The 15,477-nt window shown below is 44.0% G+C and overlaps 1 protein-coding gene across 1 annotated transcript in view; it reads left to right on the top strand.

Annotated features, from left to right (window-relative positions):
- The window catches only part of LOC116095656 (PRAME family member 20-like), a gene marked incomplete at its 3' end in the record, with an annotated part of 20,089 nt that extends 4,618 nt beyond the window's left edge, over positions 1-15,471 (top strand). Inside the window, exons 2-4 of the mRNA XM_031376977.1 lie at positions 11,745-12,064; positions 12,432-12,998; positions 15,411-15,471. Coding sequence (XP_031232837.1) covers positions 11,769-12,064; positions 12,432-12,998; positions 15,411-15,471 — 924 coding nt within the window. The remainder of the gene's footprint in view (positions 1-11,744; positions 12,065-12,431; positions 12,999-15,410) is intronic.
- Positions 15,472-15,477: the final 6 nt, after the last annotated feature.

The raw sequence follows: 15,477 nt of genomic DNA, 5'->3' as shown, positions 1-15,477 counted from the left end.
CCCCCCATATAGTTTTTAGATGCTGTTATGGTCCAAGGATGAAGAATAACAAGGTGCCTGTGGACAAATGTGGCTCTAAGTAAAAGATTACCACTGAGGCCTGAGGGTTTTGGGCTGGGGGTGTGAAGTATGAGCCCTAGTGTCAGCATCAGCTGAGGATATCAATCCACACCTAGATGATGGAGCCAATGTACTGATGCACATTTAGGGCTTAGTGTACTGGGAGATCAATAAGTATACCTCATCCTTCAATCTTTCCCCATGTTCAGTTTGCCCTTTGCCCTCTGCTTCTGATAATGGAGGAAGGCACAGACCCAGGGACAAGATGAGACTGGGCTATGACATGTGACCACCATTAAATCTCTGTTCAGCCCCAAAGCAGAGCACAAATTTAGTGCTCTTTAGTGATCTTAAGAAAGCTTTACAAGCTGTGGAATTTGAGTGCCATCTGCTGGTAGACCAAACAACATAAGTTAACATTAGAAGAAGTAAATGGTATTTAAAAAAAAAAAAAATCTATCATTGAGTAGCATGGAGGCCTATGCCTTTAATCTCAGCACTCAGAAAGGAGAGCCAGGCTCATCTCTGAATTCCAGGCCAGGCTGCTCTATAGATGAGTTCCAGGAAAGGCAGAACTATATAGTCTCTCTCTCTCTCTCTCTCTCTCTCTCTCTCTCTCTCTCTCTCTCTCTCTCTTTTTCTCTCTCCCTATGGTATTGGGTATGAATAGTTGTGCTATAGTTTACATTAAAAAATTCTCGTAAAATTTTTGTTTTGAGTCAGGATCTCATTTTGTAGCCCCGGCTGGCCTGGAAGTTGCTAATGTAGACCAGGATGCCCTTGCCTCTGCCTCCTAAGGACTAGTTTAAAGGGATGCCCCACCCCCAATGTTTCCTTTTAAAATTATGTTTACTGATTTTAAATAATGGGTGTGTGTACCCATCTAAAATTATAAAGGAAGTTCTCTTAATTCAATGCATATGAAAATATGTTAAATTTTGCTTTCTTTTTGAAAACAAGTGGGACATTTTAAAAAACAAAATTAGATTTTAAATACCAATGCATAAGCATTATTCCAGTCTTAAAAAGCAGTCTGGGTTTTGGTGCTCACAGCTGCAATCCCAAAAGGCTCTAAAAACTGAAACCAGAGGCTAAAGAGTCCTAAGTCAGCCTGGGCCTGGAGTGAGACAGAGAAACCCTGTCTCAAAATACCAAAAACAAAAAAAAAAGTCTGTAGTGGCTATTCCTGGTTGTCAACTTGACTATATCTGGAATGAACTACAATCCAGAATTTGAGGGCTCACCTGTGATCTTTTTTTGGGGGGGGGGGGTTCGAGACAGGGTTTCTCTGTGTAGCCTTGGCTGTCCTGGAACTCACTCCGTAGACCAGGCTGGCCTTGAACTCAGAAATCCTCCTGCCTCTGCCTCCCAAGTGCTGGGATTAAAGGCGAGCGCCACCACCACCCCCACCCCCACCCCCCAGCTCACCTGTGATCCTAATCTGGAGGCCGGGAGATACAAGTTTCTGATCTGGATCTTGGCATGGAGATCTTGAGGCATAGTGGCTATGAACTCCAGAAGATTAAGAGAGGGAGATCTCTGAGTTCGAGGTCATCTGGGATTAAAGGCGTAGTGGCACACACCTTTAATCTGGGACCTGCTCGAGACCTATATAAGAACATTGGAAGAAGAAAGGCTCTCTCTGTCTGCTTGCCTTGTGGGACTGAGCAACTGCCAGATCTTTGGACTTCTATTCACAGCTGCTGCTGACCATTGTTGGGAGTTGGACTACGTACTGTAAGTCATCAACAAATTCCCTTACTATATAGAGACTACCATAAGTTCTGTGACTCTAGAGAACCCTGACTAATATACAGTCTGTATCCAAAAAACTACAAAAGAATGGAGAAAGGATAAGAAGAAGGGAGTAGTAGGGAGAGAGAAGAGAGAGGGGAGAGAGAAAGGGAGAGAAGAGGGGAGGAGGGGAATAAAGAGCTAGGGTTATAGATCAGTTGAGAAAATGGTTGTGTGCATGCCTGTAGTCTCAATATACAGGAGGTGGAGGCAGCAGGAGCATCCTCTACAACACAGAGAACTTGAGACCAGACTCCAACTTTAAAAATCAGTGAAGAGCCAGGTGATAGTGGTGCAAGCCTTTAATCCTAGTACTGATAAGTAGGTCCTCATGGGTTCAAGGACAGTCAGTCTATATACTAAGACTCGAAAAGGACAAGCAATCCAAACTAAAAGCAAAATGAGACTCTCAAAAAGTGAAACAAAACAAACAGGGATTCTGATGGCACATGCCTATAATCTGAACATTGACACTCAGGTGTGCAGGCCCAGCCCTAGGGAAATAGGGGCCGGTGGATCGCTGTGAGTTGCAGATCAGCCTGGTCTAGGTGACCAGTTCCAGAACAGCCAAGAGACCTTGTCCCGTGCCCACTTTCCTCCCAAAAAAGGAGAGAGGAGAGGGGGAGGAGAGAACTAGGAACTAGTTTCTAACTTGTCAGACTCCTAAATCCAGAGATTTTTTTAACATTTCAGGTATGTGGAATACCTGCTGGACCCTTGAACCCCTGAAGGCAGAGCTCATTTAAAGGAATAACTCAGGCAAAGGGCTAGCAATCCAACCTACTCAGGTGGTAGCTAGCCTCTTTTTACAATGACTTGGACTTTCCTCAGTAGAAAGCTTGGTGCCACAACAGTAACCAGAAAGCATTTAAGGAACTGGTAGGAAGAAGGCTCAGCAGGTAAAGGAATGAGGGCATTCCCAGACCCATTTGGTAGGGGAAAAAGAGAACAGAGATCTGCCTGCTTCTGCCACCTTAGTGCTGAGATGCTAGTCCTGGAGCAGATGCATATCTGAAAAGAGATTTTTGGAAAACAATAGTACTAACTTTGCCCTTATCCTATTAAAAATTATTAGAAAAATTGGATAGATAAACTGTATTCTGGAGCCTAATTTACCTAAGCTGAGTTGCTTCAGCCAGCAAGATGGCTTTTGATAAAGGTGCTTGCTGCCCCTCAGTAGGACCTGAGCTGGACTTCTAGAACTAGTATGGTGGAAGGAGAGAGTCAGCTCCCACAAGTTGTCTCCTTACCTACACATACAAATTAAATATGTTGACTGCGTTATGTTGGGCAAAAGTGTTCTAACTGGTCTTAATGACCTCTAGATCTGCTCCTGTACCAACACAAAAACTGGTCAGGTGTTGTGGCTCAGGCCTTCAATCCCACCTCTTGAGAGACAGATGCATAGATCTTGATGAGTTTCAGGCCATCCTAATCTTCATAGTTCAGGCCAGCTGGGGGTGAAGCAAATAAATACCTAAATGGATTCCTCATGAAGACCTGTGACTTGGATAACTCTGTCTCCTCTGCCCTTGTTGGCTCTACTATGACTAGCTTCAAGGTTTTGGTACACTAAACAGGGGCAGATTTTAACCAGCTTAATGACCTACCAGCAAACATGCCACTGTCTGTGACCTACAACCTAGATCAAAGAGATTTACTTCTTTGGGGCCGAGGATCCAATGCGGGGCTTTGAAAGATAGTCCGTTCATCATCATACAGCTGTATCCAAGCCACTTTTCTCAAGCCATATCATATATGACAAGCCAGCTGGTATAAAATGTGCACTGTGTACCAGAAAGCCTTCCCCTAGCTGCATGCCATGGCATTCTACTTCCCCAAGATGATAAAACAAGACTCCATGTGACTTAGATTTTGCTTTGTTTTGGACATGGATGTATGCTATCACTTTGTAGGTCAGGCTGGCCTAGAACTCACAAAGATCTACTTGGCCCTGCCTCTTACTCGGGTGCTGGGATTAAAGGCCTGCACCATCACACCAGGCCTAAGACTTGGTTTTGTTTTGCACTATTTCTGTTAAACTGAACATGACGTAGCCCAATATTAAGTTACAGTCACTCAGTAACCTGAGCAACAAGTATGATCTTCATATGTCTTAAGATGAGTGAGCTGGCTGTGGTGGCACAGGGTGGTAGGATCTGCTTGAAAAGGAGGAAGATGGAGGAAGGTAAGTGATGGTTTAGTTCTGCTCTTGGAGGTCCTCAAGGCTAAGGCTATTGGAAATACCTAAAACTCAAAAACCAAAAAATAAACACCGGGTGGTGGTGGCGCACGCCTTTAATCCTAGCACTTGGGAGGCAGAGACAGACGGGTTTCTGAGTTCAAGGCCAGCCTGGTCTACAGAGGGAGTTCCAGGACAGGCAGGGCTACACAGAGAAACCCTGTCTCGGAAAAAAAAAAAAAAAAACCCAAAAAACAAAAAATAAACAAAGAAACAAATCTAAATAAATAGTCCAGGCTGGGTTGTATCAGATCCCATATCAAAAACCAAAAACAAACATTGGAAAGCATCTTTAAACAAGACATTGTGATACAAGCCTACAATGAAACAAGTTTCTGTCTGGCCTTGAATTTGTAGAGGTGCCTGCTTTAGCCTCCTGAGTGCCACGATTAATGCTGTGAACCATCGCACTTGTATGAACATTTTAGTTTATTCACTTAATGTTTTTATGAACATTTCTTTCCGAGGTGTAAATCTTTCAGTGGTGGCTGTGGGTTTTCCTAATTCTGCTCACATCAGCAGGGTGTGGTGGTACACACCTTTGATCCCAGCACTGTGGAGACGGGGCTGGCAGATCTCTGAGTTTGAGACCAGCCTTACATCATCACCAACATATACAAGAGACATGGGTCTCTGAGTTTAAAGTTTCTTTTTTTGTTTTGTTTTGTTTTTAGGGTTTTTTTTTTTTTTCTTCGAGACAGGGTTTCTCTGTGTAGTCTTGGCTGTGCTGGAACTCACTCTGTAGACCAGGCTGTCCTCGAACTCAGAAATCCGCCTGCCTTTGCCTCCCAAGTGCTGGGATTACCGCCCGGCTGAGTTTAAGGTTTCTTTTTTGAGCATAAATAGGTCACAGATAGTCAGGATTGCTACCAGAACTTATTGGACCCAAGAAAACCCCATGGAATAATGACAACATTGGCCACATGCCAACTAAAGTAAACAAGCTGACCATTCAGGCCCACTGTCAAACCTAGCACCAGTCCCACTCCCCTGGCATTCTCGAGAATGATGGGATTTCAACTTTTGTTCTCAAGCCATTAATAAAGCTCAGTGCATATGTCAGGCAGGACACTCTAGCTAGCTATGTGATGGTCTATTATCACATGTTTAGATTTGGGGGTAAAATACACCACAGGTCATTTGAAAGTACAATAGCCTTCTGGAAGCCCCAGAATTGCTGTTAAGAAGGAGATTTAAGATGGGAAGGGACCATAGCTGGAGAAATAGAGGCTCAGTGGTTACGATGGCTTACTGTTCTCTGAAGAGCCAGAGCTTGGATCTCGCCACTCACATTAGGTGATGACTCTGGGAACAGTAGTTCCAGATAATCCAATGCCCTCTTATGGGCTCTAGAGGTGCCCTATATGCACGCGCACAAATGCACACACACACACACACACATGTAAAAGCTAAATAAAACTTTTTTTATTTTAACTACTGGGACCAGAATATGAAGACCTGAAAGGATGAACATTGTTTACTGAGACAGTGCTAAGTATCCCTCTGATAAATGGAAAGGCTTGTTTCATCAGGATCTGGGTCTGCCTGTTTTTATTAAATGATTTAAACCTTTTGACATTTTTGACCAACTTTCTCAAGGTTAAAATTTTCATCTAGTCCTTTTGACCTTGAACTGAGAGTCTCAACTTTTCAAGAGAATTATAAGAGCAACATTAAGCTAATTAGCTTTATATGTTGCTTATATATAGCCTTATAGCATATGATGGAAATAATGCTAAAAGCTAGATGTAGTGGCACATAGCTATAGTCCTAACACTTGTGAGGCAGTGGCAAGAGGATAAGAAGTTAAAATTCACCCCCAGTTACTCAGAGTTCTAGAACAGTTTGGGCTACCTGAGACAATAACACTCATCGTCTGGTCATAGAGTTTGTGCCTAGCATGCCTAACACCTGGTTCAATTCTCAGCACTGTCTTAAAGGGTTGCAGCACTAGGATTGAGGAGGTGAAAGTGGAGATGGGGCTGTGGATCAGGAATTCAAGATCGCAGGGCAGTGGTGGCACACGCCTTTAATCCCAGCACTTGGGAGGCAGAGGCAGGCGGATATCTGAGTTCAAGGCCAGCCTGGTCTACAGAGACTTCCAGGACAGCCAGGGCTATATAGAGAAACCCTGTCTCAAAAAACCAAAAAAAAAAAAAAAAAAAAAAAAAAAAAAAAAAAAGAATTCAAGATCATCTTGGCCAGCTAGCAAGTTTGAAGGTGAATTGGACTACAGGACACACTGCCTTTGGGTGGGTGAATGAGCGGGGTAATGAAAAGAAAATCATGAATGGGTAGATGAATCTTGTCAACTTGTGTTTTTGAACCAGCTGAGATAACATTTCATTTGTTCTTGTTGAAGTGATTAAGTATGGAAACGGATTTCTTTTGTTTGTGGTTTTGTTTTATTTTGCTTTGTTTTTCAAGAAGGAGTTTCTTTGTGTTAGCCCAGGCTGTCTGGAACAAGCTCACAGAAGTCCAGTTACCCCTACCTCTGAATGCTGGGATTAAAGGCCCACTCCTGACAACCCGAGTGAAATCTCAGGAACCCATGTAACAGTGGAAGGTGCAAGATGTGCTTTGATACCGGTTCTCATGCAATGACAGTCCCCTTGCACTCCTACCTGACCACCAGACATCACACACAGCACTTGGAATGCGTAGTTTAGGTGGTTGTGTTTTCAGACAGGCCTTCACCATGTAGGCAGGCTTGAAATTTACTTATGTAAACAAAGCTGACCTTGAGTCTACAGATGCACCTGCCTGCTGAGTGCTGGAATTGAGGTGCCTATGTCACCACACCACACTGGACAATTAGAAAAAGAGAGAAAGAAAGACAGAAAATCTGAAACCTCCATAACTAAATCATATGTTAAACATAACTCCGCATTTGTACTTTCAGGCTTAGAAACTAGTACTGGCCAGGCAACGGTGGCACACGTCTTTAATCCCAGCACTTGGGAGGCAGAGGCAGGCGGATATCTGAGTTCAAGGCCAGCCTGGTCTACCAGAGTGAGTTCCAGGACAACCAGGGCTACACAGAGAAACCCTGTCTCAAAAAAAAAAAAAGAAAGGAAGAAAGAAAGGAAGAAAGAAAGAAACTGTAGTACTATACTTTGGGACAACAGATAAATAGAAGAGCTGTTCTGTTCAAGGTGCCAGCCAAAATGTCAGCAAAGCTGAGTGGTGAGGACTGAAGATAAGCAAGCACTTTACCTACCCACTAACAGATATTCTCCACCCAGTAGCAGCTGCTGATATCCAGCAGCAAATGCAAGTCTGCCTATAACAATGTCCTGTCTGAAAGCAATCAAAAATGCCATGCAAGTGACAGCGGCCATGCAAGTGACAGCGGCTACACGGTGCCTTTCTGTGGAGTGAAGACATGGAGACATGGCTATCTTCATAGAAATGTTTCTCTATGGAATATTTTTAACCTTTTGAGGTCAAAGAATAGTAGTGAAAGGTTTGGGGTTTTGTTATTATTTAGATTTATCTCTTTGTGTGTGTGTGTGAGTGTTTTGCCTGTATGTATGTGTCGTCTGTGCACTGTGTGTGTGTCTGCAGAAGGGTCCGTTCCCTTGAAACTGGAGTTACGGAAGGTTGTGAGCAGCCATGTGAGTGGTGGGAACTGAACCTGGGTCCTCTAGGAAGAGCAGCAACGGCTCTGAACCACTTAGCCATTTCTCCGCCTCTATTTCTATTTAAGGGAATTTTTGTTTGTTTTTGGTGTTTTGTTTTTTCTTTCTCCTTTTACCATGTGAGTCCAACTTCGGCAATCAGGCTTAACAGTGTCTTTACCTGCTGAGCCATCTTCTTGGCTCTGTGTTTGAGACAGGGTCTCATGTAACCCAGGCTGGCCTCTTACTATGTAGCTCAGGCTGTCCTCAAACTTCTACTCCTAGCTTTTACATCCCAAGTGCTGGGACTATAGGCCAGTGCCTTCAAGTCTCCTGTTGTTTGGTATTGGTGTTGGTTTGGTCTGGTTTTTGTTTTCAGTCTAGATAAACAGACTAAATCCTGTGCTATGTCTGTCGCCTAAGGCGGTGCTCGCTAACAGGGAAGTCTCAGGGTTTGTGGCGTGAATTTCCCAAAGTTTTGAAATTCACTTGAATTTTACAATTGAAGATCACTGCTTCCCTTTTAATTACATTAGACAAGGAAAACAGGATTGCTGGGTGGAGATTCAAATGTCTAATCAGCTAGCAGCAGTTTGCATTCGGAGTTCCAGCTGTGAAGGGGAGGCCTGAGCAGTAAGGTGTAAAGCTTCAGCAGAGCCAGAGAACTGTCTGGGAGCTTGGAGTCACACTTGCCCTGGTTGGCATAGAAAGCGCTCTGTCCCATCTGGTGAGTGTTCACCTCCATTGAGACACTTCTGCTCCCTTCTCCTCAGATGAGGCTCTTGGTGGTGCCACCTAGAATCCCGTTCCACTGAGGTTGGAGGGTCAGGTCACTTCTTGAGCCCAGGAGTTCTAGGTTAGCCTGAGCAATCTAACTAGGCTGGATGGGGTGCTGGAGGACCTCAGCACTGTCTACAGCCAGTTTCTGGTAGACACCTGTGTGTGCACTTGATATGTTATGACCATAAATCAGACTCTTAGGTGAACTGAATGTTTTCCTGATTTTGTGGCAAAATAGTGATATATCCCAGGTTGGCCTGAAACTCATGATGGGTGATTTCCTGCACTCTGTATCACATGACTGCCTGGAGCCTGTGAAGCCAGAAGAGCCCTAGGACTGGAGCTGTGAGCCATCATGAGGCTGCTGAGAATTCAGTCCCAATCCTCAGAGCAGCCAGCTTCCTTAGGCACTGAGTCATCCCTCTATCCCCACAACCCCCCTTTTTTGAGACATGGTCTCACTATGTAACCCTGACCTGGCCTTGAATTCAAAGATAGCAGTCTGCCTCTGCCTTCTAAGCACTGCTGTGGTTAAAAGTATTTACAAACATGCCCGGCCTTGCCGAATCATTTCAATTTCCGCTTTCTGCTTATTTTACATTACATTTTTTGATTGTTTGTGGAGAAGACAGTCTCTACATAGTCCTGGTTGTCCTAGAACTCAATAGGAAGACCAGGCTGGCCCCGATGAGATTATCATGCCTTTGCCTCTGGAATGCTGGGATTAAAGACATGTACCCCCACACATTACATTTAAAGCAAGACTTTGGCACAGGCTTGTAAACTTGGAAAACCAGGTCAGGAAGAGAATATGGGTTAGAGGATAGCACAAAGCACACAGAAAGACCCTATCTGAAAGAAAAAAAAAATAGTGGGGATATGTTGTGGAATGATGAAAAGGAAGAGCCTCTTCATCAGAGCAGCTGTGGTTGCTTGATCATGCTTATTGACCTTCCATTATGGGAGGGACATTAGACCCTCACCTGAGTGAGTCATGCCCCCAGGCCAGCTGTATGCAATTCTGTCCTAACTGTTCCAGGTCTCAGGAGGCTGAGCATATTGGAGGGGAAGGTTAGCTGAAAAAAAGATTCCATCTTTGCAGCTATGGGGATGTCATGTTGGGGTGTTGGGGTGGGACTGTGTGTTACTATTTGAGGGCCACTTAGGCTCCTGTGATATCAAACACCTTTGATACCAGCCCTTGGGTAGCAGAGGCCAGCCTGGTCGACATAAAGAATTCCAGGCCAGGGCTACATTAAGAGAGAGCCTGTCTAAAAAAATATAAAATAAAAATTTACAAAAAATCTGAAGCAAACAATTTAAAAAAAACAAAAAGCAATTATGTGAGTGTACTATCGCTGTTTTCAGACACACCAGAAGAGGGCATCAGAACCCATTACAGATGGTTGTGAGCCACCATGTGCTTGCTGGGAATTGAACTCAGGACCTCTGGAAGAATAGTCAGTGCTCTTAACTGCTGAGCTATCTTTCTAGTCCATGAGGCAAACTTTTTTTTTGTAGTTTTTGGTTTTTTTGAGACAGGGTTTCTCTTTGTAGCCCTGGCTGTCCTAGAACTCACTCTGTAGACCAGGCTGGCCTGGAACTCAGAAATCCGCCTGCCTCTGCCTCTCATGTGCTGGGGTTAAAGGTGTGTGCCACTATCACCCAGCTGAGGCAAACATTTTTAAAGTTCTTTTTGGAGCTGAGAATGCAGTACTGCGTAAGTTATATGGCCCTAAATTTTAAACTATATATTTTACTGAATTGGATTATTATTATTACTGTTATTATTATTATTATTACTGAGATGGGGTCTCTGAGTTCAAGGCCAGTCTAGAATACAAAGAGAAACCCTGTGGGTGAGGGAGGTGGAAACCAGGCGTGTTGGTCCATACCTTTAATCTTAGCACTGGTTAGGCAAGCAGATCTGAGTTCAAGGCTGGCCTGTTCTATCTACATGTCTACAGATCTGAGTTCAAAGCTAGCCTGTTCTATCTACATGTCTACAGAGTGAGTTTCCATTCTGACTACATAATGAGACTCAGCCTAATAAAATAAATGCATGCATATGTACAAACATTACATAAGGCTGGGAAACACATGTAACATTATCAATAGGTATACACACGGGTAAAATGCCCATACATGTAAGTGTTTAAAACATCTTAATTTATATGGGTGTGGGGACAAATGCATTTAATCCCAGCACTCAAGAGGGAGAGTCAGGTGGATCTTTGAGTTTGAGTCCAGCCTACAGAGTGAGTTCCAGGATAGCCAGGATTACACAAAGAAACAAAAACAAAAGAGTCCATCTTAATTAAAATATCCAAACCTCTTGATATTGGTTATAGTTCTGTGTTCTAGGTTTGAGATTACTGATCTGTTAGCTTCTCCTTCTACATCATTTCCAACTAACCACAAGATGCCTGAACAAGGCACCAAAACTCAGTATGCCTGAAACTGGGTGTGGTTCACATTTGCTACTACTTAGCACAAATGAGGAAGCCTTTTGGTTCTGCAAGAAACTGATGTCCAGTTTGCAAAGTAGTTGAAGCTGGGTTTGATCTCTTGATTCTCCTATCTTTCTTTTGAGACAGGGTTTCTCTGTAGCTCTCTCTAGCTATCAGGGAATTCCCTGTGGAGACCATGTTGGTTTCAGATGTCCACATACCTCTGCCTCCTGGGATTAAAGATGTATAGCACCATGCCTGCCTTTAATTTATTATTGATATATAGTTTACCTTCATATATACATGTGCACCACATGTGTGTCTGAGAAGGTGCAACAACAGATCAGATTTCCTGGAACTGGAGTTACAGGCAGTTGTGATCTAATATGTGAAGGCTGAGAATCAAATCCAGGTCTTCTACAAGAGCAACAAGTACCCTTAATTGCTGAACCATCACTCCAGCTCTAGACCTCCTGTCTTTCAAGTCCTGGGAATACAGGTCTGTGCCACCACTCCCAGCAATACAGGTCTTGAGTGGTGAGAAAGACTACCCCAGGGAGTTCCAGAATCCTAAGGACTCCCTTCCCACTGGGAATAGGTGAGAATGAAGTGTGCTGTGGCCAGTGATGCTTAGGAGAAGGTAGGTACTGCCACCAGCAGTGAGCACTATGACTTGGTGCTCAATGGAACCTGGAGTGGAATGAGCAGCGACTGTGGCCCTGTGATGGGTGAGAAGGGCTTTCTAAGCATTAACATAAAAATAGATGTTCTTTTTTTTTTTTTAATATGCTTCTCCAGGATCTTTACCCCTGAAGAACCACCATGATGAACAACAAGCCCTTACTCACACTTCAAGAACTGGCAGTACAGAACCTTCTGAGGAATGAGGTCTTGGCCATCACCTCTTTGACGGACATACCCAGACCACTCTTACCACAGCTGTTAAAGCAAGCCTATGATGGTAATCATTTTAAGGTCCTGAGGACAATCGTGTCTTCCTGGCCTTTCCCCCGCCTCCCGCTTGGAGTTCTGAAGAAGAGGACACCCTACTTGGAGACCCAATTACAAATTGTCTTAGAGGAGATTGATAAGCTGCTTATCCAGGAGGATCACCCCAGGTAAGGAAGACTTAGGGTAGCCCAGAAAGTCTAGAGCAGAGGTGAAGGGAGTCCAGTGGAGAAGAGTGCAAGGATAGGGTGCAGAATTCTGATGCCATCTGCTTAGAGAAATACAGAGGTTTGGGCCATTGCTGTGCCATCTTGGAAAGGGCTGTAGTGTGTGCAGGACTCACGTTGGATATAGCAGTGGCTGAAGGACTACCGTGCTTTCCGCAAGTGCTAGAAGTGGGATAGGAACATGGGAAAAAAGTGAGACAGAATGGAAGGTCAATTTCCATTATATAAATAATGCTATAATAAAAACACACTTTAAATGTTTTCCCTTTGTCTAGCTACTGAGACTTCTTTATATCTGTTTTACCCACAGGAAACACAGACTAGAAGTGCTGGATTTACGGTCTGTGGGACAAAACTATTGGAGTGTGTGGTCTGGGTCCGTCGATGACTGGTTACCCAAAACCACTCAGGCAGATCCTTGCTGTTCTAAGACACTAATGACACATCCCTTAAAAGTAGCAGTGAACTTGCATCTCAAGAATAGAGGCCAGAATAGGCTATTCTCCTACCTCGTCCAGTGGGCTGATAGGATGAAAGGGTTGTTACGGCTATACTGTAATGAGCTTCAGATCTGGTCACCAGCCCATCAAAACTACAGGAAGCTTTCACAAAAGGTGAACCTGGAGTGTGTCCAGACACTGGGCTTGCATTCCTCCTGCAGTCCATCCTTCTTGGTTAACTTGGCTCCTTACCTGCGCCAAATGAGGAACCTGCGTAAACTTGTCCTCTCTGACATCCGCAAAGAGAACATCTCCCCAGAGAAGAGAAGGCGTATCGTCACCAGGTTCACCTTGCAGATCCGTAAGCTGGAGCGCCTCCAGAAGCTGCATCTAGATGCTGTCTCCTTCCTTGAGGGACACCTGGACCAGCTGCTTGGGTAAAGACATGCATGCTCTGCAGAGCAAAGCAAAGCCTCATTCCTTTACATTAGCGGGTACTTGGGTCCCTGCGGCCCCTGTAGGTTGGCTGTACTGAGTCATTAGCATATCAGGGTGTCATTTTCATGTCTGCTCTGGCTTGGAGAGAAGTCTCACATAATCACTAATGGAAAGGTGCAGGCCTAGCCTGGGGTTGGTGGTCTTCAAAGAGGTGCATGCTGAGAAGCCCATTAGAAGTCAATGAGACTTAGTAAGTGGCTTCTGGTTTCTTCCTTAGCTAGTGTGTTTCATCTAAGAGGGGAAGAGACAAGTGAAAAGGACATTGTTACAACTAACTGGATTAGGTCCCCGCCTGTGCCCTATTCAACGGGCATGTGAATGGACACATCAGCTTGCCTACAATTTCTCATACAGGAAACACAGGAATTTTTCTTTAAATGTAATGATTTTTTTTTTTTTTAAATGTTATCCTGTAGAATGAATGAAAAATTCCAAGAGTTCTTAACAGGCATTTCTCTTGGAGCCAAGATGAAGTATGAATCATTTTGCCTCTCTTGATTCTGACTGGCCTACATATTTTCATTTTCCTCATAACTAGATTTATATGATTAAATGATTCAATCAAAAACTGTACATCTGGGCTGGGCAGTGGTGGCACACACCTTTAATCCCAGCACTTGGGAGGCAGAGGCAGGTGGATGTCTGAGCTCGAGGCCAGCCTGGTCTACAGAGTGAGTTCCAGGACAGCCAGGGCTATACAGAGAAACCCTGTCTCAAAAAACCAAAAAAACTAAAACCAAAACAACAAAAAAAACTGTACATCTGAGTAGTGCAGGTTTATTCATGATGGTAATATCTGAAGTCTTTGAGCATACATTAAAGTTTGCCCTTTTTGAAGAAATAGGGAAACTTTGCTATACAGATGTTTTGATATTTCATGTGTGTGTGTGTGTGTGTGTGTGTGTGTGTGTGTGTGTGTGTGTGTGTCTGAGTGTAGGTTTGTATATCATTTGACTGTGGTGATCAGATGAAGGCATCATTGACTCGATCCCCAGGTACAGTTTCAGGTGAGCCATGATGTGGGTACTGGGAATTGAACCCACATCTTTTCCAAGAACATCAAATGCTCTTAACTACTCTAGTTAGGCTCTAGCACCTAACTTTGTTTCAAATTGTTTTGTTATTTGTTTATTTTTTTGAAATAGGTTTTCTAGACCAGGCTGGTGTCAATTTCACAGAGATGCACTTAACTCTGCCCCCATTTCCAGTGACAGAGATCTACTTTCTACTTACCTTGGCCCCCACACCCAGTGCTGGGATTAAAAGCACTATATTCTAAACCATTTATTTTGTGTGTTTCAGAAGAGTGTGGAGGTCAGAGGACAACTTGCAGGAGTCAGTTCTCTCCCTTCTACCATGTAGATTCCAGGGATAAAATCATAGACTGTCAACCCCTTTGGGGGCAGGTACCTTATCTGCAAGCAATCTCACCCTGCAGGCTGGCTTTGTTGTTGTTTGTTTGTGTGTTTTCAACAAGCCTTCTTCAGGTACCCCTGGATGTCTTGGAAATCATTCTGGAGACCTCTGTAGATATTATGGCCTCTAACTAGGAGCTCTGCTTGCCTCTGCCTCCTGAACGTTGGGATCAAATGCATGCTTCACCATCACCCAGCAGGAATGGCCTCTTTTAAAAATGACTTCTTACTATGTGGCCCAGAGTGGCCTTGACTACCTTGTTTCTTTTGGCCCAGCTTCCTGGTGTCAATATTACAGTTGTGTGCAATACTCAGCTTTTTTTGTTTTTTATTATTATTCAAGATATGGTCTCACTTTGTTGCTCTGGCTATCTTGGGACTTACTGTGTAGACTATGCTGGCCTCAAACTCACAGGTATCCACTTGTCTCTACTGGGATCAAAGATATGCACTACTATGACCAGTTACCATGCCAAGTTTGATGACTTTTAGCTTGGATAGGGGATGGGTAGTTGGGAATGTGTAGCAGTAAGGTTGGGGAGGTGCAAAGGCATGAAATACCGGATAAAGACGGGATGTGCTGAGGGTGAGGTTGGTCAGTGGTTGCTGAAGACAGGATGTGCTGAGGGTGAGGTTGGTCAGTGGTTGCTACAAGGCTTTTGCCAGATTTCTGTTGGGTTAGTCCTTTCTGTGTGTGCTCTGCTCCTCTAGCCATCACTTGGGTCTTGCTTGACCATGAGTGAAGTATGTGCAGTTAAGGATGGTGGCAGACCTTAGTACAGATTTTAGTATGCAGGCTCTCATATAGCATCATGGGTACTGATCTGTCACACAGTTACAAAGATTTTGACCCACATGCTCCTCCTATATCATTCCTGGTCATCCTCCTGTACTAGCCATCAATTCCAAGAACTGTCTCTTTTCCTCACTCACTAGGTCCGTGAAGACCTCCTTGGAAGACCTGGAAGTGATTCACTGTACTCTCTCAGAATCAGAATGGAAC

This window comes from Mastomys coucha, unplaced genomic scaffold, assembly GCF_008632895.1.
Source record: "Mastomys coucha isolate ucsf_1 unplaced genomic scaffold, UCSF_Mcou_1 pScaffold18, whole genome shotgun sequence".
NCBI classification, from domain to species: Eukaryota; Metazoa; Chordata; class Mammalia; order Rodentia; family Muridae; genus Mastomys; species Mastomys coucha.
Note: the sequence above shows the minus strand (reverse complement) of the source record. Positions and strands in the feature narration are given on the sequence as shown.